Source organism: Perna viridis, chromosome 5, assembly GCF_037379345.1.
Source record: "Perna viridis isolate PV_CMFRI_1.1 ecotype Kerala chromosome 5, ASM3737934v1, whole genome shotgun sequence".
NCBI classification, from domain to species: domain Eukaryota; kingdom Metazoa; phylum Mollusca; class Bivalvia; order Mytilida; family Mytilidae; genus Perna; species Perna viridis.
In genome coordinates, this window is record NC_142449.1 from 22679628 (window position 1) to 22704326 (window position 24699).

Below are 24699 nucleotides of genomic sequence, written 5' to 3' on the forward strand. Positions count from 1 at the left end.
ATTTTCTACGTCTACCTCTATAAATATTTGATGTAATGCGATTTGCAGACAAAAAAATGTTGTTTTTGGCTTTGTAGACTGGTACGACCAAATATTTGTCATGTATAGTAGACAATGTTTTTGCTACATCGGGGTCTTTAAAAACAGATATAGCATTAACACTCATTGATCTACTTAAAACTTTCATTCATTTCAAAATTAAAGACCTCACAGCCTTAATCCACTCCGACAGAGAATCAATGTCTTCTTGTTCTCGTTTTATCAATATCCTCGCATAGTCCTCCACGGCATCCATGAGAACTTTGCAGTTATAATTCCAATAATTGACCAGGGTGTTCGGTAGGTTAAGCATCCACTGCTTGTTTAAACACTACCTAAGATTGAGATTGTGTTATGTTCTGTGTATGTGGAGTATACAGAAATTACAGTCTATAAACTTTTGTATAACCCCGGCTGATATTGTATATGTTCCCTTAAATACTGGACAATAGAATCCTCACTGTAATTGCAGCCTTTACCCAGTCATGACGCCATACCTGGTAACAATATTCAGTTCGATGTAGAGTACAGATAGTCCCTATTGATACTCATACATGTAATAAAAATGATCAACGTCAAACAGATAATAAAAAAAACATGACATAAATCCCGGCAAAAATACCGCAGCGTCAGCAGTGGGATGATATAAAAGGATGTATAATTATGAGTTTTTGGTGCATTAAAATTTGAGAACAGACTCATAAACCAAATTTCCCTTCAAAACCAGAACGAAAAAAAATGTCAATATTTTTTAGAATCTTAGTTCATGTAAGAATAATAATAAAAATAACTATACTAGGTATGACGCCAATAAAATCATGATAATTTACAGTTTGGAATTATATTTCGTAATGGCAAATACGACGAAAAAAATCTATCCTCTTTGTTGAGATGACCGCAAAATGTAAATCGAATAAATTGGTGATCATAGGAATCTTGAACTCAAATGATGATGTTAGTGTTGATTAATTAAATCAGAGTTAAGTCAGGTCGCTGCTATCTATAAATGATATACTAAATTGTAATAACATATGAAAGCTTAGCAAAAGAATGATTTGTATCATTTCAGCAAAAAAAAAATAACAGAAACAAAAACCGGAAACAACATTAAGCAAAGTTGCATGCACACAAATACCAGAATCTTTGGCATAGTGGTGAATACATTACTTTCAAGAAACATTAATGAGCGATAAATTAAATGGTGTGTCTAGAAATGTTCATAATTAACATTTGAACAGGTTATTCTCTTCGTGTGTATCATACAAACTGTAGCATATTGTAAAGTTTGTGTAATTCAACTCGGTGAACAAAATGTATCTCGTGAGGTCAGAAGCCTCTTAATGTAATACATTGATAGTTACGTTCGTAACACAGTTATATAATGTTTAAAGAGAAATGATTAACCAGTGTTTTACCTTTATCCTTGTGTTACATATATGATAAAATTTCATATCAAGTGAAAGAATAATAAACATATTTCAAAGCAACAGACAAAATGTGGCAATAAAATCTTAACAATTGCATATAATCGAAACCGATGCATCTCTTTCTCTAAAAGACCACAAATAGAAAAGAACTTAATAGAAAAATTGCGCATACTGAACAAAGAAAAAACGAAGAAAAAATTAGATAAAATCATGCTTATGTTCAATTTACTTGTATTTTTGAAATATTAAAAAAAACTTTTGAGCTTTTTTAGACTTTTTTTATTTGATTAAGTCTTAGTATTGCTTTGTTTCAAGTGATTACAAATCACGTCTATTTGGTGTAAATCAATGACAGACTAATTTGTTAATTTCACGTAGAATGTGGCAATAACATTAAATGAAGAATAAGAATCCGATTCGGTAATCAGACAATAAATCTTCGCGGTAACTACGTTTATTTACCCAGTACGGGGTATCATTTCGTGTTTATTAATATTTATGAGCACAATTGAACTATTACAATATCAAAACTTCCAAGGAGTATGGATAAAGGTAGGGAAGTTTCTGTTATTTTTCTTCTTTTGTTACTGTTTATTTTTACAGAATACTAATATTAAGTATTTTACTGTACAACTTTTTTTCTTCCTCTCTTTTTTTCACCCCAACCCACCCCGTAATAGTTTGGCGACCAGACCCATAACACAGTCATTTGAAAAGAATCATTCAAAATTAAAATCTATCATGTACTTGTTTGTTACATGTATAATTAATTCTTCCTGTCAAGAAATTTGGAAATTTTCAGAAAATGGCATAATAATAGTACGAAGCCATACTTGCTAAGTTATAATTGCAAGCTGTTTGCCTTTACGGCTTTCTTTAATCAATTTATTTCGAAAAATATGAAATGATTCGAATTCGTGAGAGACGTTAGATTCTAAACTTAAATGTAACCAAGGGGACCAAGATTCTAGCCGAAATCAAAAGAATGTAATCCAGGGACAAATCCAAGACATGATACAGACACACACAACAAGTAACTTAAATAATATACATACACAGTAACAAAAGGAAATGAGCAACTCGGACTCCACTAAAAACTGGGAGCATAGACCAGGTGCACGAGTAATCGTCTTTTGCTTTTCCAGAAACACCTGCCGAAGAAAGCACAAACGAATGTTACAGTATCATTTGTAACTAGAAATGTCTCACAGAAATGATTTCAGTCTTGAAAGATATGATAACCTCTCTTTTTTTGGTTTTCTTTCATTTTTTTTTTTAATATTTTCTGAATAAAAATCGCAAAAGATGTTATAGTTGCATGAGATTTGTGTTTTTGGTTTTGTTTTGGTTGGTTGATTTTTTTTTATTCGGTCAAGCAATCCCATGGTTGCAAGAACAGATTGGTATATTGTAGTTTAACGTCAGATATTTTAAGCATTTCAGGACAAGAATATTTAATAAATCAAACGAACCCTGCTTTGTATAAACACGACACACTAAATCTGATTTTAGTATACAAGACCACAGAAGGCATGTAAGCAATGTCACCCCACTCGGACAAATTATTCTGATTCCGAGCCAACCAATTGTCGCTATGTCCCCTTAATACCGCTTGCATGACCGAGAGGCAGTCATTTAAAATTGTAATGCCTATGATAAACTCGACCCAGGATCAAACCAATGAGCTCTCGAATTCGAAGCGAATTTCCAACCACGAGTCCAACGAGCTATTTCCGGGAAAGACGATATATATATATATATATATATATATATATATATATATATATATATATATATATATATATATAAGGGTCTGAAAAATTCCCAACGATGTTAGAACTGTCGTTCCCTCCGCGGGACTCGCTATGACATCTATGGCAACACCGCCTGCATTAAGTCCAGCGCCCTAGACCACTCGGCCAGCTAGGCTATATAAAAATATAGCTTTCGATGGCCGGGTGATTCCGCCTCGTAGGATTAATCTAGGGCTGTAACTTAGTACACGATGTATGGCGGTGTTGCCATAGATGTCACAGCGGTATGAGTTCGAGTCCCGCGGAGGGGACGACAAAAATTTGCTTATACATATATATATATTTTTAAGATATGAGTCTAAAAATTAACAGTACGTAAGAAACTGAAGACTTATTTCAGGAGACAAGTTTTCTTCTTCGGGCAGTAGCCTCAGTAGTGTAGACAGTGGGCTTGGAAGTGAAGTATCTAATCAAATCAATGGTAACAAAGATGGATTCAGTAGTTTTCCTCAAAAGGTAATTAGCGACATTCACTCGTTTGAAATATTTTATGTCAATAATCATTTTTTAAATCCAGTTTTTTCGAATGCAATCGGTGAATTTATGTTTCATAGAAATCTTTTATATAAGATTAGTTTATAGTTCATTTTACCTTTGACTTCTTTTGTTGCTAGACTCTCAGCAAAGATGATTCCCCCGAGGAACCTAAAAAAGTAATGGAGCGTGGTCAGTGGGGAGGGAAACTTGAGTTCATTCTGACCTGTGTCGGATATGCAGTAGGATTGGGGAATGTTTGGAGGTTCCCGTATTTGGCTTTTAAAAATGGCGGTGGTAAGACGTAGGAAATGTATATATTTTGCGGCATTTTATTGAAACAGTAGGTCATTCTGACACGGTTAAAATTCAATTATCGATACTTTCAAAAATATTGAAATACATGACATATTTGAATAAAAAATTCGAAGATGAAATCTCAAGTTACAAAAATCAAAACAAAATATTGACGACTGCAGTTTGATAAGCTATATAGTATTATGTGTGAATTACTTCTACTTATCCCCCGACAAACCTTTAAGGAAAGATACTTATAAGATGACCACTTTTTACACTTTGAAATTCAAAACATATTTGAAAGGTCACAACTTTGTAGTAATTCGGATATTTTAACAGAAATATAAAAAAAAACATATTTTTCAGAAGGTAAACAGTCCCGAAGAATTAATGCATTGACAATATTACTCGATTCTGAAAAATAATACAGCAAAGTTGTTTTTTGCAAAGAATTTTGATTTTGCAAAAAATGAGGTTGAATGGAAGAGTGGCATTGGTTGCATTTTTAGTTCAACTTTTGCAGCGACTGAGTGGATTAAATGTTTAATCTAATCACTTTTCCAGGAGCATTTCTGATTCCCTATTGGTTTATGCAGCTCTTCGTTGGCATGCCCCTCTTTTTCATGGAGCTTTCGTTTGGTCAGTTTGCTAGTCTCGGGCCTCTGGCAATTTGGAAAATCAATCCTCTGTTTAAAGGTAATTTTTTTAGCCAAGAGTAAATTTTGTATCTTTCTGTTTTAATTTTGAAAAAAAGTATACATAAGTCATTTTTCGAATATATCAAAAATTAATATCCTATTTTTGAAAAATAATTATTTTTTTGGTACTCGGGAATTATAACAATTTTGTAATAATTATCGATAAAATATATAGAGAAAGTAATCGTTCAATACTATATACTAATAAATTCATATTGGTCCTGTTATGCTTTCAGGTTTAGGATATTGTGCAGTCATTGTGTCCGCCATATTGGGCCTGTATTACAATGTCATCATAGGATATTGCTTCTTTTACTTCTTCGCTTCAATGTCGGACCCTCTTCCATGGGCTGAGGATTTTAAACCTCACAATATTAGTAATATAACAGGTATTATATGAAATTCACAAGTGTTTTCAATATAAAGAAGAAAATAAACTTAATCAAGCGGTTTAACCATGTGCAATGGAAAAGCCACCATTCTTTGCTATTGATGAAATGTCCATTGTGGTGTTTGTCTGTTTGTTTGTTTGTCGGGGTTTAACGCACAAGCAGCAATATTTCAGCTATATTCAGGCGATGAACATGAAGTGGATGATAAAATGAACATGCAATGATAATGAAATGAAAATGGGACGGGACAAAAGGACAAAGGGGTCGAGAAATTTTGATTGCCACTGGAAATATGGAGAGATGGGTAGGGTCGGGCAATTTAGCCTCCTATGGCGGAGCCCTATGGCTCCTACTCCGGGAGAATACCACAGTAGGGTTTTTTAACGTGCGAGGAGCGTGGCATCTTTCTCAACACGGTGATTACAGTAAGATGTTCTACATCACACAATTGAAACTTATCTTAGGTGTTGAGAAAAAGTTACGTAAACAAAGTTTTAAAGTAGTTCATAAATAGGAATTGGATTATAAATAATTGTCATTCAGTTTATGACTGATATAAATAACTACAAAATGTTATTGTGTTGTCATCACTAAGTTTTAAGGTTTGTGATTACGAGTTTAAACGTCAAGCAACCAGTGTACACTAGCTGTGAGACATGCAAACAAATCAAATATAATATATAAAACAAGAAAAAAACTGCGAGCATTTCTCACTAAATTGATTCCCAACACCTCTATATGATAACATGCACTATTCAGGTTCTTTGAAAGTTTTATCATGAGAGATGGATACTCCTTTGTTACGGATATTGCTTTGTCTATATACCCCCAATTTGCAAGTGCAGAGTATAATTATAGTGATGTGTAAAGGTATATGTTTATTATTGTTATTTCAAAGCTTTTTTATGATGGTTGCAAATTTACGATGCAAATTTGGTCGCTCCCTCAGTGGGATTCGAACCCTTCTCTTCTCTGACATTTATGGCAACACCGACTGCAACGCTCAAAACCACTCGGCCAGCTAGGTTATAAAATATAGCTTTCGTTAACCGAGTGATATTTCCTCGTAAGTAAATCTAGAGGGCAAACATTAGCACATGATGTAACTGAATAGGACAACTTCTGATGGTATCGAGTAAGAAAATAGAGGATCTGTAACAGTATATAAATACAGCCACACCAAGTATATAATACATATAAGAAGTCTAATGGGGTGAGGCAACTCCATCATCTTACTTGCTAGTACATTACTATGTAGATACATATCATGCAAGGCGAGGATCAACATAGTATTTTAATACAAGGATGCATACATACATACATATATATATATAAAGGTCTGAAAAAAATTCCCGACGATGTAAGAAGTGTCAAATTTGCGATGCAAATTTTTGGTCGTTCCCTCCGCGGGACTAGAACTCGTATCGATGTGACATCTATGGCAACACCGCCTGCACAAAGTCCAGCGCCCTAGACCACTGGACTTTGTGCAGTCCCGTACTACTATACATCGTGTACTAAGTTACAGCCCTAGATTAATCCTACGAGGAGGAATGATCCGGCCAGGGAAAGCTATATTTTATATAGCCTAGCTGGCCGAGTGGTCTAGGGCGCTGGACTTTGTGCAGGCGGTGTTGCAACAGATGTCACTGCGGTACGAGTTCGAGTCCCGCGGAGGGACGACCGCAAATTTGACAGTTCTAACATCGTTGGGAATTTTTCAGACTCTTATATATATATATATATATATATATATATATATATATATATATATATAAAAAGGATCTGAAAACCATATTAGATATGTCCCTCATTCCTTTGTGACATTTATAGCAATACCGCCTGCACTTAGTCCAGCCACCTCGAGCCAGATTTTCAGGTGTGCATTAAAAAGATGTTTTCTTTATTTTGTTGATTAGATCTGTCTGGAAACTTTTCGAATGTAACAACAAAACCTACACAGGTTTCTAAAAGTGAAGAGTTCTTCTAGTACGTATTACTAATTTAGTTGCAATTTCATTTTTGAAAAGTAAATTTGATTGCATGCCTTTTTCCCGTTTTTTTTTATATTTTTTATTCTTACTATAACTATAATTTTGCACAGTAAAATTATTTAAGTGGAATCTCAAAATAAACATTAACGTATTTTGGCAGTTGCCAGTTTTGTTTTAATTAAGAAGGCAGGTCTAGGTTGAGGGACACGAATCTTGAAATCCGTGATATGCTTGTATCATATTTAATTTCACCAAAGCCTTGTAAGCTTTCATTTGAAACAGAATGAAATCAATCCAAGTTCCTTTGATTGTTATATGAGATTGATGCTAAATACAAACGTTCCAATAATTTATAAGAGTTGTGTCCGGTACCTTGGATCTACCTCCTTAAAGTGTAAAAATTATCATTGATTGGTGGAGTTTTCAAATTATCAAAGTTTCCTATAGCATAAAATTTGCAGTTTTTGTTTATACGTCTAATACATCGTCTTTAATAATGATGATCTTTCTGGTTTCCCATAGATTCATCTGCATTATTCATATCCTAGACGAGGGGAAGTCACGATTAGAATGTGAAAAGACGAAACGAATTCATAACTAATAACCAAGAAAATAGAAATAGAAAACGCAAATACTTAGAATAGTAGTACAAACAATTGATACCAAACATTCAAGAGACAAAACAAAACTGACGCGAAATACGCAATTGCACTTCAACGCAACGGGAAAAAAACTACAGACTGCTTTGATATACATGTTTATTAAAAGAACATTGTAAGGGTTCAGTGAAATGACATCCGGATAAATACAATTATTTGTAGATAGGTTAATACAAACGATACGTTGTCTGTGATTGGTTAACATCTGCAATAGGCTGTCTTCCACGAGAAAATAAACAAAAATTCCACTCGATTTTTAAAGATTTGGTTACGATTGGACATTTTTTTCCAGTAATAGAGTTCTAAACATGTCAGACGGGTTAGATGATTTCGGTACAGTTAGATGGGAATTGGCGTTGTGTCTGTTGCTGGCATGGGTTGTTGTTCTTTCAGTACTGTGTAAAGGCATTAAAAGTCTTGGGAAGGTAAATTAACCTGTAGAGCTGATATGTCGGATTTTTATTTTGCATTCAATTTCGGGAAAACTTCATTTCGGTATATTGCTTACATCTTATACTCGTCAAATATAGATAGAGTTATGAATCTGAAACTTAATGAAATGTTATTAGAGTGTCAAGTTGTTTCAGTCAACCATTTTGTCCTGTCTTTCATTACCCTTATTTTGTGGTTAAATAATAACTAAATGATGCAAACATTAAGAAACTACAACTTCAATAAACTTTACGATTTAGCACTATAAAATATAATACATATTTAACTTTATGGCATACTTTTATATTTAAGTATAGTCAATATGTACTTACATATTTATATCGCAACTAAGTGGTGCTATTGTTCAAATATAAAACAAACAAATACTTCCAGGTAAATAAATACTTAAGCTTCCAGATATAGTTTGGGTGACATGGCTAATACATATTTTTCCTCGCTCTTTCATATAACCGAGTAAAGGTAGAGAGAGAGAGAGAAGAGAGATGTCCCCTGTCCAACCCTCATAACAATATATACATACACCTGTTATCAGGTCGCTTAACAATGGAAACCATGTTGCCTAATCTTTAGAAAATTTTGAGAAAAAAAAAAAAAAAAACTTGATGCCTGTTGAAGCCCTGCCATTTTTACTTCTACCATGCAAAACCATGTTTTTATTTAATTTCTTTCAAATTCGAAACTTCACAAAAGCAAGATACAACTGTAAAAAAACAGTTTTAAAAAACTATATACTGTATTCCATTTCCAACGTGGGCAAAAACGAAGTTTTTTAGTACATGCATAAATCTATATCATTTTCTGTTTTAGGTTGTGTATTTTACGGCTCTGTTTCCATATATTTTACTTACTGCTCTTCTAATCAGAGGTGTCACGTTAGATGGTGCGTCTGATGGTATATACTATTACCTAACGCCGCAATGGGACAGGTTGGCCGATTCTACAGTATGTGGGCTATTGAATTAGTTGTTGTTTTGTTTTACATATGATTTTGATCATTTTGTGATAACTTTTGATATCTTGTAGGTATTTGATAAATAAAGTAGAGGACAATAATCATACCGCTGATTTAACGAACAGTTCATTTTGTCAATATTAAGACACGATATCTTAAGTGGAGGAAATAAAAAATGAGTTTAACCCAACTTTTTTTTCCTCCATTTAAACTATTCCGTATGATCTGATCAATAAGTTGAGTTATTTATTAATACGTGTATATATCTTTCCAGGTATGGAGTGATGCTGCTACACAAGTATTCTATTCACTGAGTGCCTGTTCTGGAGGTCTGATTTTGATGGCCAGCTACAACAAATTTGATAACTACTGTCTAAGGTGCAATTATACAGTTATCAAGCGACAGTATAAAATGTCAAATATCAAATTATTTGTGTATATATATATACAATTTGCAATTCTTGTAAGTGTTATCTTTTTTTAATATTATTTTTTTTCGTTTTTGGTAGTGAGATTAAATGAAATGAGGAAAATGTATGGTTAGATTCTTCATATGAGGCCCTCTCGAAAGTTTGATTTTTTTGCATTTTAGTACAAGAAACTAACGTTTTAATTTCTGCAACGTTTCATGATTTCGTTGATTTTAAATTTCAGGGATGCCTTAATCGTTCCAATAGTTGACTGCCTTACAAGTTTTTTTGCTGGATTTGTAATTTTCGCTGTCCTAGGCTTTATGGCTAACCAAAAAGGAACTACGGTAGAAGAAGTTGCTAGGGGAGGTAATTCTAACGATATCTAATGAAACATTTTATTAACGTGTTTCATCATATTAAAAACTATCGACCGCTTATACATGGAATATTTTAAAAAGAGTCTTACACTGAATCACTTACATCTCATTTATTTTATAAACTAGAATAATTAACATTATGAAAAGTATTTGCTAAATATAACATTTACTACTAGTTTCACTTTGGAACAAGCATAATGCATATATTTTGGTGTCTCTAATTTTAAAAATGAATATTTACAGGCCCGGGTCTGGCGTTCATAGCCTACCCAGAGGCTATATCGAATATGCCTGGACCAACAGTGTGGGCTGTTTTATTTTTCTTTATGATGCTTATAATTGGATTTAGCTCCGAGGTAAATTAACTATTTATATTATATAATAGTTTCTTTAAAATCACTAATTAAGAAATTCATCATATCTTCGAAAATTGCTTCTCAACCAACAAATTAGTTTTCAAAAATGTATAATTATAAACGATATGCTTCTTTCCTTCAGAAAGAATATTACTTTAATGACAAATACAAATGTTGTTGTCTCCTTTTACAAGAGCTTATGAGTCATATTTGATTGGGAAAAGGGGGGTTTGAGCAACTAACACAAAGCAGGTACTAACAATCAGTTAAAATGATTTTATCATATCAATTTTCATCAAAATACCCTTTATTTTTTATGTAATTAGCTGTGCAAAAATACCTGTAGTGTTGGAAACTATTTTTACTGAATTCTGAGATGGAATGACAATGAATAATATGTGATTTAAAAATCACCAGTATATATAGTTGTATTCTAGAAATTTGGTAGTATACATCTGGCGCTAGCCTCTCAACAATGTGATTTCTTACTCTTTTTACAGTTTTCGATTATGGAAACAGTTATGGCATCTTTCATTGATGAGTACGCGTTCATATTGCGAAAGAATTGGAAAAATTCTACTATTTTCAGATTTTGTGTATGCATGTCCTTCTATCTACTAGCTCTTCCGATGACCACTAGGGTATGTTTCTTTAAATTCTAATCAAAGTTTTAAATACTATAGTGCCTACTTAACTACTGCATGTATTGGTTATATTATTTCACCAATGAGTTCCGAATGAAAATATAAACTGAATGTAGAGTAGGCTACTTTCATGTCTGATTATATTGAACACCTCGCCCCACAGACAAGTCTAAAAGTAAGACTTGGCCATTCTAAAGATAAAAAAAACTTTTTATATAAAACGAAGAAGTATAAGTGTTTAAAAGTGGATATCCCAAAGAATATAACAACATGGATATATCTGTAGAACAATAAACAATAAGGAATACAAAGGGTCATGACGCTTTTTTAAAGTCCCTATTTCTTAGATTATATGTACATTGTATTTTTAACTTTGGCAAACCGAACACCTGTCTAAATCGAACCAAGCCTAAAGTATTTCACCGTACTATCATTTCTTCATCTCATTTACTTAGTCTTTGTTTTTTTTACTACCGATTTTTAATGCTTTTTTATACTATATTTAAAATTCAAGTATGTAGATTACATTCAGCAACCAGAAATAGAATAGTGTATGTTTTGTAATCGCAATTGATGAGATATATAAGATTCAAGTTGAAGTTATTGCTTAATCAAATACTATAATATGTTTTATTTTATTAGTAAGTTTAATTATGCGTCGTTTTGTTCATGTTTTTTTTTTTCATTTAAGGGAGGATTTTACCTATTCGAACTTGTGGACAATTCTATTAGTGGTTTTCCACTCCTTTTTGTCGGGCTATTTGAGGCTATAGCTATCAACTACATTTATGGTCAGTAGTCAGTAGTTTGAAGAGTTGGTCAAATAAGAAATAAACGGAATCATTTATGTTAATGTTCGTACGTATAACATATAAGTTATATGCTGGTCATTATTCCATATGAATAAAACATTTTTCCTTCCATGGCATACTAGTAATTATATAATTCAGTAAATTCGTCAATAAAATGAATGTTGCAAAATGGGAGTATTTTACAAATGTTTACAATGATAATAGTTACGTCAAATTTCAAATTTAAGTCAAATTAAATGCATTGCTCTCAAACTGGTAAAATTATACTTTACCGATTTACTTCCAATCAAATGCTTATCTAAGAATTCTACAGATAATTATTTATGCGTTAAAATGTTACAACTATTTTTTTATTTTCAATATTTTTTTGTTAAGAAAGCTTCAGAGCATTGCAGTAGATCGAAGTTTACAAAGACTCTCTCTTGTAAGGGGGAAAAAATAATTAAATGGATTTCTTTTTATGTTGCCATCACTTTCTAACTTATCTTTTCATCTTAAATATGTCACTGGAAGGCTACAAAGTATTTTCATTCCCATCAATAAAAAACCTAAAAATAATTTTTATTTTCTTATGATACTCACAGACAGTTTTGCAACAATGTATACGGATGATGCACTGTTTCACAAAAACGCAAACACCTTGTTTTTGTTAAGCAACCAACAGTATTGTTATCAATAAATATTTTTGACAGGTTATAGCCAGTTTGCCGAAGACATTAACTTGATGCTTGGAAAGCGTCCATGTTTCTATTGGAGATTTTGTTGGTGTTTTATGACACCGATGGTATTATTTGTAAGTATTAAGCATATCTTTGTAATATCAACTATATAAAAAAAAAGTACATTGTTTTGGTAAGAAGTTCTTTAATTTGGATTTGATGTGACCACTTAATGTTGCTTGAGTAGATAGAGGCAACAACTATTTCGCTGTACCTTTGTAAAATGTTGTTTGGGGGCCGGCTGCAGCTTGCTCAGTGGTGTGAGGGTTGCCTCGTCGCTTATTGAAGACCCATGTGTAGTATTTAGCTGACATTTTTCATCACGGCGGGGTTGTTGTCTGACATTTTTACCATATCCATTTTCTTCACATTAACCACACGCAGTACAAAATTTCCGTATTGTAATTTGTACACAAAACTGAAAATAAAAAAAAATCATGTTTCCATAAATGGCTGTGCAATCTTATTCCTCAGCCTTGTGTGCATAGCAGTACAAATGATCTAAATGATCGCCGTATAACTGGGGCCATGTCAATGAAGCTCTCTTAGAAATAGGACGGTCTTAGGAGACAACTTTTTCTTAAGTCATGTTAACAAAGGTCTCCTAACTAAAGATACATCCTAAAATTTAGGATATAAGTTAGGGTACCTCGATAGGTGTCTTGAGATGATTTTAGGATACTCATAAAACTTAAGATGAACTTAAGATGTCATTTATTGAAAGAATAACAACAAACATGGCCGCTATAGATGTTAATCTCATAATGAATGACGACATAGAGTATTTAGGAAGAGAGATAACCCTTTAGATTATTATTTTCACATCCACTTTTTAAGGCATTTTATTTAAAGGCACCTATTTTCCTATACAATTAGTAATAAAATTAGATACTCTGTTAAAATATTGTTGCCTTTTTCTTTTTAATTTCAGTCAATTTAATTTGAACTAAACTTTTCGAAAAATTTGGGTTCCTTTCCTTACTACTCGTGATTCGTGCAATACGTGTTTAACGACTTATGAAATTAAGGGTAATGATATTGAGTGGACATCTGCTCGAATATTTTATGTTCATCAAAACTATGGCCTCTAATTGACCATAAGTAGGTATTAGTTTTAAATTGAACTTGTAAATATTACATTAACGATAAATAACTATCCGTTATTAAATCATAATAAACATAACATCGTTCTAAGACTGTCTTAAAATGATCATAGTCAGGATCATCACAAGAGAATCTGTTTACACCGTACGACATGGCCCCTGATTTTTACTTAATGAAAAGAATGTTTTCATTACAAATCGTTCATGTCATAATTACTTTACACTTTTGATAGTTAACCTTTCAGGTGACTGTGGCATTTTTTAAAATAAAAACGAAAAATAGCATTTGATGAAAATGTCTTTCTTTGTCCAATTAAAGATCGCGTAAAACTATAACTAACTTGACTTTAAAGAAATGAAACACAGTTTCTTTATACCTTCTGCTTCTGCTCATTAACCTGTACATAGATGATAGAGAACGTTTGAAACCAAAAAGTTACGGCAATCGTGACCATTTCGATATTCAAATCGTATATCTTTTTTGTGGATACCACCATCTCAAACCTACTGAGAATGCATTTCGTATTTTATCCGTTACTAAGCATGTAATCTGTACACCGACTTTCTTTGTTGTGCTAAGGTAGCCGTCAAATATTAGTGCAGGTCATGGATGTGTTTACCCTTTTTTGATGTCATCACAACAGAAATTGTATGGTTGCCACCACTTGACTGACCGATATCAAGTATCCATCTCACAGATTCGGCAAGATATCTTCAGTGAGATTTAACGTCTTATCGGATTAACAACCAAACGTACTTGAAATTTACCCGATTTTCAATATGATGGGTGAGCGGGACTTGTTAGCCCATGCGGAGAACTTGATGCCACTCCAAGTAATTTTGTGGGAGTTCAAATAACAGGTGGTTTGGTCTCTGGTGTGAACATTTTTTTCCCTTATCGTCAGTTTTATAAATATAATTGTACGTTATACTGTTGTCTACATTACGTATATAGATCGTTTATGTTTCTTGTTGTCACGTTTTGGCCGTGTACAACCTAATTGTTATTCTTTGTTGATGCTTCGGAACCGTTTTGTCGATATTTTGTAAATAACAGTTATCGGTTACTGTAGAAGTAACTATTTTTTCTCTCATTTCATAAGCTGATCTGAGCTGATCTCTGAAACTACTGAACCGAATTCAATGAAACTTGGCATAATTGTTCCTTAGCATCGACTGCACAAAAAGTAATTGTTTGTTCCCTCTATTTTAATGTTATTTTTTTAAATCTTCTCCTCTGACACCCCAGACCAATTATAAACTAAACTTGGTATGAATGTTCCTTAAGGTGTTTTGAATAGAACTGATATGGAGATTTTGATCCGTCGAAAAACAAGGCTGCCGTTACTAAAAATAGAACGTATGGGTCAGACAGAAGTTTTTCGCATATTTCTCCAAAACTGTCAGGTTTAGGCAAATTCTACAAAATATAAAAATTTTCACTATGGAATTTTCATGTAAATCTGTTTAGCCATGTTGGAGTTATTGCCCTTCTTCGACATCTTCTTTGTTTTTTTATGTTATTACTTTAAAAAAACGAATTTCTCAAAACTGTGACTGGACAGAATTGAACAGAATTTAATGTAAATTGATATACTTGTTCCGTAGTAATGAGCGTTAGAGATTTTCATGAAAGAAAAAAAATGACCACGTTTGTAAAAAAAAAGAATGTTGCTTATCGAGCCGCTTGAGCCATTCGGGTATCTATTATATTAAACATAATCACAACTATGTCCTAAGTTGATTGAGCGTTTACTATGGATGAATAGTACATTATAGACAATAATAGAAATTTTGAGGTTCGCATGGGTATAACGTGCAAACTAAAGCTCGAATTTTGGTGAACATGCCTTCTGTGATTTTATTGTTGTTTTTTTTTCGCTTCGATTCTGTAGTGAAAAAAACGGATTTTGTAAAACGTATACAACGGCGTAAGACCTAAATACAAAAAAGCAAAGATGGTAATTCTTAAAAAAATCATCAAAAAGTCTTCAACAAGTACAAACACAACTTTAAGTCACTTCTGAAAGGCCCCGACAACAAAAGTTGTTAAAGCCACATACGGTAACAGAACAACTCTTCAAATTCAAAGTAAAAAGGCAACATAACGACGCAAAGGCACATTCCTGACTGTTGACATGTGCGTGAAATCTGTGATTGCGGCTAGTTTGCTAAGGCCTTAACCATCATCCTTTAATGTAAGCTCGAAAATGAACTGAAACAACGAATAAATACACAGTAAAATTATCTCAATAATATATCTAATTCTCTTCATGGAATATCTCTACACATTTTGCAAATGGAACTTGTGTACCATGTGGTTTATGCACAGGCATCGTGTTACCGAAACAAAACTACCGATTTTCAGGCATTAACATAACGTGTCATACGTTTACAGTTACGTTATATACATGCATATATGTATTTTTCATTTTAGGTTGTCATCGTGTTTAAAGCCTACCAGTATAAACCTTTGGCATTAGCTGACTATGTTTACCCAGACTATGCCCAAGTTCTTTGGTGGTTGATTTGTCTGTTTCCGATACTGGCTATTCCTGTAATATTTCTTTTTAAATATATTCCGAACCGAGATCAAGGGGTAAGTTTTTCTTCCTAAAATCACAAAATATCAAAGATTGCATAGAAGGATTTTTTTTTATTTTTGTGTTCATGATCGAATTGACCGTAGCCTAAATCAGTGCATTAATGTTTACCCCATCTTCAAATTTCACACAAATCATAGTCTTACTGACTTCTCTTGTATCAAGTATATTTTTTCGTGTTTTGCTGTATTTTTAGAGAAATTGGTGCATCAAAATTTCCCAAGCATTCTAGAACAATCTGTAACTTGAAATAGTATTAGTTCCTGCAGACGTTCGTTTCATTTCTTACTAACCCCTGCAGACAAGCCTTTCGAAATTCTCGGACATTATTCAAATCAAACATCGTTTGACAATCGGATAAAGTCGTTTGAAATCATTCTCTTTTTCCGATTTAGCAAGATTCTTTCATTTTCTGAGAGGGCTGGCTACAGCGTCTAAAGTGAATTTTGAACGTCGAGCTCTGTTCGGAGCTTGCGGATTTCCTTGCTGATGACAAGATACTCCTTGAAACACGAGACCAGAATATCGAAATTTGCAATATTATACGATTGGTATTATTATATTTGTACCTTATTAACGTATTGCTATTTTTTCTTAAAATTTAGCTGAAAAAGTTGATGAAACCAACTCCTGACTGGGGACCTGCTTTTGAGGAAAATAGGAAAGACACAATGTATGAACGAACAAACACTTTATGGATTGACCAAGGATATAATAATCTCGCATTTGTCAGTGATAAAATGTCTCAGAATTTTTTTACAAATCTTGACACAAATATCGAACAACCTCCATCTTATACGGAGTCAACGTATCTTTGAATTAGTGACGAATTTACGGTTGTCTCTCTTTCTATAAAATGTTAAAATCCTAGTATATTGTAATAAATTTAGACAAAAATGTGTACATTTGTTGTTCCTTCATTAAGACTAAAAATCAATCACGACACAGCAGATTTTTCTATCAAAGAAATTCCAGTTCAAACATGCCTATTTTGATTTACTGTTTAATAAGAAATCATAGTAAGAATATCCCGATTAACATATGTCATTAGTCTCCTAATGACTTTAGAAATGTCATAGAATGATATCATGATGTCAGCGAAACAATAATTTAAATACAGTATCATATAAAAATCAAAGAAATATGTATTGGCTGGTAGCTCATGAGAATTTCAAAAGTGTAATTTTAATTTTCGTGTATAATTTTCATACCAGAAGATTGAAACAACAACGATATGATATTCCACTAATTTTACTTGGGTAGCCAACCTAATTTTCGTGCTCTCTTTATAGATATATATTTATATATATGAATTATCTTCCTTAATGTCTCTGTAGAAATATCTCTAATAGATGGTAATGATATAAAAATGATACCATTTAGTATAACAATTCGAACTACGATAAAATCCGAACTCTGTGATTTTCAAAGGCGTTTCACCTATCACAAAAGAAATATTTAGCAAAGAAAATTCACAATTGTTTTCATCTGGCACAAGTTACATGTATCTCCCCTTCCCATAGTGCATTCTAAGTATCAAAATATCTTCAAAACAAATGCGAACCGATATAAAAAAAAACTTCAAACTTCTGAAACTAAATGTTAAATACAAATACAAAAACACACAATAAAAGGAAAATAAAAACGGAAAATTTTCGAAAGAAAAAATAAAATCTACGAATAAAGGGACTAGAATAGTTGTGTTCAGTTTAGACGTGTATTTATTTACCAAGGTTAAAAATACAATTAAACTGATTCAAAGGGACTTCAAAAGGCATCTGGTTCAGACAGGTTTCACTCTGCTGAGCAACTAATGAAACGCACCACTTTTTTCTAGTTGTATAATTTTCACATTTCAAATTTGCGGTAAAAGGTTTTGAAATACTATCACAATTTAAGTAGGTTCTTGACATCAATACACAGAAAATTAAAGAAATTTTCGCTTTTCCTGATGTAATAGGGAGTGTCATCCATAGAAGTCGAAACTAAAAGTCTGAATTTCAAGATGAGTGCTTATTAAAAAAACATTTTCGTTCTATCCTGGTAAAATGGCGCATGTTGCATCAACTTAAGACAAGAAGAATTCGATTTTTTTTTGTTTTTGTTTTTTTTTTTTCATTTTTAGGTGGAAAATGTTATATTTTTTAAATTTGGAAAATCTTCATTTTCATTTAAGTAGATGATATGGACTCATTTACAAAATGCCAAATTTTCGGTTTGTTTTAGTTATTATTGGATAATATATGTGCAATCTGAATTTTACATTCTAAAGAAATAAACGTGAATGGTCCGTATCTTCCACTGCTAAGTTTCTATGTGGTACCAGTACAGCGTTTTTATTGAAAAAAAACTTTAAGCCCTTTTTTGTTATTTCTTTTTTGTTCGTCTCTTATTTTTGTCTTTGTTCTTTGTGTTTTTTCATGTTTTTGTTTGATTGTTGTGTTGGTTTTTTTAATTATAATTTGTTATTGACATTTGGCATTTTCACAAAAATCACATGAGGAAAATTAAGCTAACACAAAAAAATGCTGCATTGTGTTGCCTTTATAGACTTATTCATCTTTGTTATAGATTACAGATTAAGAAACAAGCTATAATTTGTTAATAGCAATATGTCAAACATGCATATGGTTGCAAATTTCGTATTTATTTTGACAAGATATTTTTTTCAAGATTTGCATATATCAACAGTTACTGTGAAAATGTAAATAAAAAATATAAATCTATTTTAATTTTTCTCGTGTTTCACTTGCATTAACACTTTATTCTGTTTTTTTTTTAATTAATTAATTCAGATGTAGATTTTTCTTGTTATTTTAGTTTCTGGTGTATTTATGAAACTTCCAATATCCATCACTTTTCTATCCGTAGAAAATTGGTAAGTTAAAAGTTTAATTTGGGATAGTTATAACTACAAATATCTGTAATGCAGAAAATGCATTCAGATAAGTACTTGATTGTCGGGTAAACGATACAGCGAGTTTCATAAAAGTTCAATATATGCAACACTGATTCCAGAGTTGAATCCTGGTGTTGACAACCTTTATGAAATTTACGTCGTTTATCTGTTACATCTTTGTTAGCGTTCATGAACGGAGAACGGTTTCTGCAACAACTTTTAACGTGATTATTCGTGTATATTTCATCTGGAAACAGACATGTGACGTTAAAGGCGATTACCTGATATGCATTCAACTACACCACGATACATCCTGAAAATTGATATTATAAACACATCTTGAATATTTAGGTCAAAAATAATTTATTGCCATTGAAACAATCCTCCATGAGGTGTGGAAACTTAATGGTGAATATCTGTTATTTTTTACGACTAATAATATGTAATCTATATATTTTGTGATATTCAGTGTTTCAGTATAATTTCTAGAAAATGTTTTAAAATGATGAAAAAGAAGAAAACATATGATCTAAAATGTTTAACTTTTGTTTGTGCTTTATCAAATCTTCATTTTATCTTTAAAATTTTATCATTTAAGATGAACAATTTTATTCCACATGCAAATGAATTTCATGATAAACTAAAACGACAAAACGACAAAAAAATCTCTGACACCGTCGACGTATGTTCAAAAGCGCGTTTATGACGACGATAATCAATTATATTTTGTTCTGAGTTTTCCTCTTCTTTTTAACCAAACTTTTAATTTTGCAGCACTTCAACCAATCTAAATTGCTAATGTGAAATTCTGATAAGCTCACGAGGAGGTGCACGTGTGAATCTCAAAGTTGTCAAGGATTAGACATTTCGATACTGTGTAAATTTTAATTACGTAATTGGTCTCGGTTGCAGTGCATGTATTTAAATTATTAAGCTAGACCTGTAGTTGGCAGAAGTCTGGTTTAATCAATTTCAAGGTTTCTAAATTCAAAGCTCTGTCCCTTCATAATTCATGTATCAGACTTTTGAGAAGCCAACTACCATACAGTTATGTATTCAATTCAGAGCCACAGACATTTCTAAAAACATGTATTTTATGGCACGTTGTGATATGATGCAATCTGTAACCAACTATGAAATAATTCTTTTGAACAATTCAAACTGTAGAATCAGTAAATGGTTCGGAGTGCATACATTAAGCGCATTACTCTTTATTATACTAATGTTCAGCTTAATTCATGACAACGTGCACTTAATTGAGAAGAAAATGTTTAGAGATATATGCATTATAATAATTATTGTTTTAGGCTTTACCTATGAGGAAGGGGATATTTTTACATTTGATTGTTTTTAGTTTGGCTTTTCATGAAAAAAATACAGCTGGTCTATGCTATAGAATGAAAGAAAGGAAAGCGGGATTCCCGAAATATACAAAATAAAAATCATTAGAAACGTTAAAAGTGTTTACCAATGGGTTTATTAGGAGATAATTTTATGAAACCAAAATTAAATCATTAACTTTAAGATATTTTCGACATTTTAATCTTTACTTGAAATAAATCTAATACTCCTAGACAACCCAAGGCGCAAATCATTCGCGGTTTATTACTATAAGACTAACTATTATGATAGAAACAACTGGGGAAAATTATATATTAATGTCCCATTTCAATTTGAAAAGTGAATAAAATTGCAGGAATTAATGGACTTCTACTAATTGATTATAGTGTAAATTTTGTAGGCAGTTTTTTCCTGGTATTGGCGACGACATATAATTATTTACAATTATTTTATGCAAAGACTTCCTCTACAATTATGTGAAACTAAAGTATCAAGGACGATGGTTTCAAGCCATATTGGTCAGTTTCATGTATATTGATGTATCCAAAATTGGGTATAACGTGTTCTTGCTTCATCAGAAGAACACCAAAACAGTTGCAAGTCTATAAAAGTCGACTTTGGGTTCTATTTGTGTATAGACTTATAAAGACATCCGTCGTTCTATTCAGATTTATTTGACGTGAATCAACATAAATAGAAAAAAAAAAGAGTACGTGCAAAGACTTCTGGGATGGCAAGTCCAATTTAAGTAAAGACATCATGTTCAAATGTAACTGATGTCACGCAGTGTTATTGGTTTAAATGTTAAAAAACCTGATCATATATGCTTCGTCAGTAAAAGAGAAGATATTATACATCGTTCGACGTGTTGTAAAACTTATAATTAGCAAATATGTCCAAAAATTCATCCGCGTTAATTATGCGTTAGTTTGTATTTTGCACTTACTTTAAAGGAAGTATTGGCAAATATTGTCATTGACATTGGCAGATATTGTCAATGTATTGGTAGATATTGTCATTGTATTGACAGATAATGTCATAGTATTGGTAGATATTGTCATTGACATTGGCAGATATTGTCATTGTATTGGTAAATATTGTCATTGTGTTGGCAAATATTGTCATTGTATTGGTAGATATTGTCATTGTGTTGGCAGATATTGTCATTGACATTGACAGATATTGTAATTGTATTGGCAGATATTGTCATAGTATTGGTAGATATTGTCAATGTATTGGTAGATATTGTCATTGTATTGACAGATAATGTCATAGTATTGGTAGATATTGTCATTGACATTGGCAGATATTGTCATTGTATTGGTAAATATTGTCATTGTGTTGGCAAATATTGTCATTGTATTGGTAGATATTGTCATTGTGTTGGCAGATATTGTCATTGACATTGACAGATATTGTAATTGTATTGGCAGATATTGTCATAGTACTGGAAGATATTGTCATTGTAATGGTAAATATTGTTATTGTATTGGTAGATATTGTCATGTGTTGGCAGATATTGTCATTGACATTGACAGATATTGTCATTGGCAGATATTGTCATTGTATTGGTAAATATTGTCATTGTGTTGGCAGATATTTTCATTGACATTGGCAGATAATGTCATAGTATTGGTAGATATTGTCATTGTATTGGCAGATATTGTCATTGACATTGGCAGATATTGTCATTGTATTGGCAGATATTGTCATTGTATTGGTAAATATTGTCATTGTGTTGGCAGATATTGTCATTGACATTGGCAGATATTACCATTGTTTTGGCAGATATTGTCATAGTATTGGCAGATATTGTCATTGACATTGCATTGATCAATAGACAATTAACAATATTAAATGTCTAATAAAGAGATGTGACTATGTAGCCACAACGCCTTTTAGGCCGCTGATTTCTCATAAAAATGACCAGGGTAGTAACGGTAACTAATAACCAACCTTTCATTTGATATAAGCAAAACCGTTGGGATAGGCAATGGTAATAGACACAAACAACAAAGACAATGGATGAACAAAAATAAAACGTACAAAGAAACAAAAGTAAATGGGCAACCTGGACTTCACTAAAAACTGGGAATATGGACTTCGTGCACCGGTATTGCAAGCATCCTCTGAGTTAATGAGAGTCATTTGTACCCATTCATTATCTATGCCAATTCTTTTCGCCTGAACGATAAATCAGAGGTGTTAAATTGGTACATTAGTTAGTGGGAAAATTTTATTCTGCATTTCTATTTTTTTTTTCTATTTTTTTTATTGTTCTTTTTCTACTAAGTAATTTTCATGCATACTAGCAGATAAACTTTTAACTTGTGGTATTTCAAAATATCTAAAATATTCTATATGTCAATACTGAGATCAACACCTTTTCCCCACACAATTATTTAGGTTTTAAGTAGCACTCCACATTAGAATCATGCAAAATGTGATTCATGGTTGGAAAGCCTACACATTTTGATTTGTTGATATTTTGATTAAAATGTTATAGTAAACAGAAAGTAACATGTGGCTTTTCATATAACCCTTGCTGTTTGGAGATAAAAAAATATATAGAATGTACTGTGAAATTCAAAGTTAAGAGAGATAACTCTGTAAATGACACTAAAATACAGTAGAAATTGTTGGATTTTCAATGTGGATTATCTCCCAACAGCAGACAGGTTGGAATGAATAATTACATATTTTATCATATAGACCTATAAACTAATTTAATAACAAAAATAAAAAATGTGTAGCCTTTTTCGGTGTGTATCACATTACAGAATTTGCATGATTCTTAAAAAGACTACTACTTAAATGATGTTACTAATAATGGAGAATGACTCTGCATCTTTTGTTTCGATGAACAAGTAACACGAAGATGTAATTGTACGAGCGTTCTATTTGATATCCACTTTCCCATACCTATTTATAATTTTTATGCCTCTTGTACTCCGCATGTCAAAACTAGTTGCAATAAAAAAAATTTAAAAAAAAAGATTTTGTACGCATATTCATTTTGTTTTTCATATTGAATTCCAGGATGTATGAACTAGCAAAAAGTCATTGACTATTTGTATTAAAAAATACCCAAAATGTGTTGTCGATCTCTTCCTATATCTACAGACATTATTTTCATACTATCTGATATCATAAGAGAAGAAATTGAAGTCGGAAGCAACACAATTCTACACAGGAAAAAAATGCAATTTATTTTCATATATGTTGAAAGCACCCTGCATACATATGATTGTCGTATGTTTTTTTAAAACATTTTAAAATCAATTACAATTGTATTTTTAAATGCACAAAAACATATATTTACCAGCGGGTCCTAATTATGTTTCCATATGCTTTAAAACGCATAGAAACATATGTTGTAATTATGCCCTAATAACTTTTTTTTAAATTTCTGGGTAAATTTGTATTGTAGGTTAAAATGATTTCTAGATCGGGTATTTCTAACTATCTTAACTCTTAAATCTTTCCGTTATGACATTAAATATTTAGAGTAAAACATATAAGCAGTTCAAAATATGGGCAAATTAATAGACAATGGCAAAATAAGAGGAACAAATCACGCCTCACCAAATAAGGCATTAAGTTGACGTATTTTTTGTTTTTGTTTGTTTTTGTTTTGTTTTGATTTGTTTGTGATTTATCTAGTGTTCAGTACTTTTTGTGGTTGTTAGTTTTCTTGTTTCTGGCCGTGTCTTTTTCTTTATTTTTATTGAACTAATCTTTGATCCGATTCGTAATTTTATTTTTTTGAATTGGTGCCAACCATGGATTGTATTTTCTGCCCAGTTGATAGGTATAGTTCGCATATTACACGCCATCTCATTTTAAATAGTTACGTTGAATATAGGATTAGTCCAGTCAGTAAGTCATTTTTTCCATATCAATTTTGTTTTGGGAAATACGAAATGTTTCAACTAAAGATTAAAAAAATGGGACTTTTCCGTGGCCTGCGTGAGGTAATACGGTACATTCTAACTTATGATCTCTCTGAATAAAGTAGTTCAAGGTTTTACTATAAACATCGGATATTTTGATCATCATACAAAAGAAAAGTTCAAAGTATTGAAATTCAATGCTTGGATATTCACAATCATAGTTGTCAGTAGAGCATATAGGTGATATAAACTCATTCTTTGTAAACAACTATAAAAGTACGTTTTTGTACTACTATCATTTAAATCTAATGGCATCTCAAATTCGTGTTATTTTTATAGG

General features: G+C 32.0%; 1 protein-coding gene across 1 annotated transcript; it reads left to right on the forward strand.

Annotated features, from left to right (window-relative positions):
- Nucleotides 1–1943: 1943 nt before the first annotated feature.
- LOC148616542 (sodium- and chloride-dependent glycine transporter 1-like) lies at nt 1944–17127 on the forward strand. The gene is made up of 16 exons (XM_088583689.1): nt 1944–2018; nt 3621–3736; nt 3895–4051; nt 4616–4747; nt 4986–5138; nt 7061–7130; nt 8087–8219; nt 9055–9189; nt 9474–9577; nt 9854–9978; nt 10233–10345; nt 10846–10986; nt 11681–11780; nt 12494–12594; nt 16061–16222; nt 16832–17127. Exons 1-16 carry the CDS (start codon nt 2009–2011, stop codon nt 17042–17044), a joined length of 1965 nt encoding a protein of 654 aa, XP_088439815.1. The 5' UTR covers nt 1944–2008; the 3' UTR covers nt 17045–17127.
- The last annotated feature ends 7572 nt before the right edge of the window (nt 17128–24699 follow it).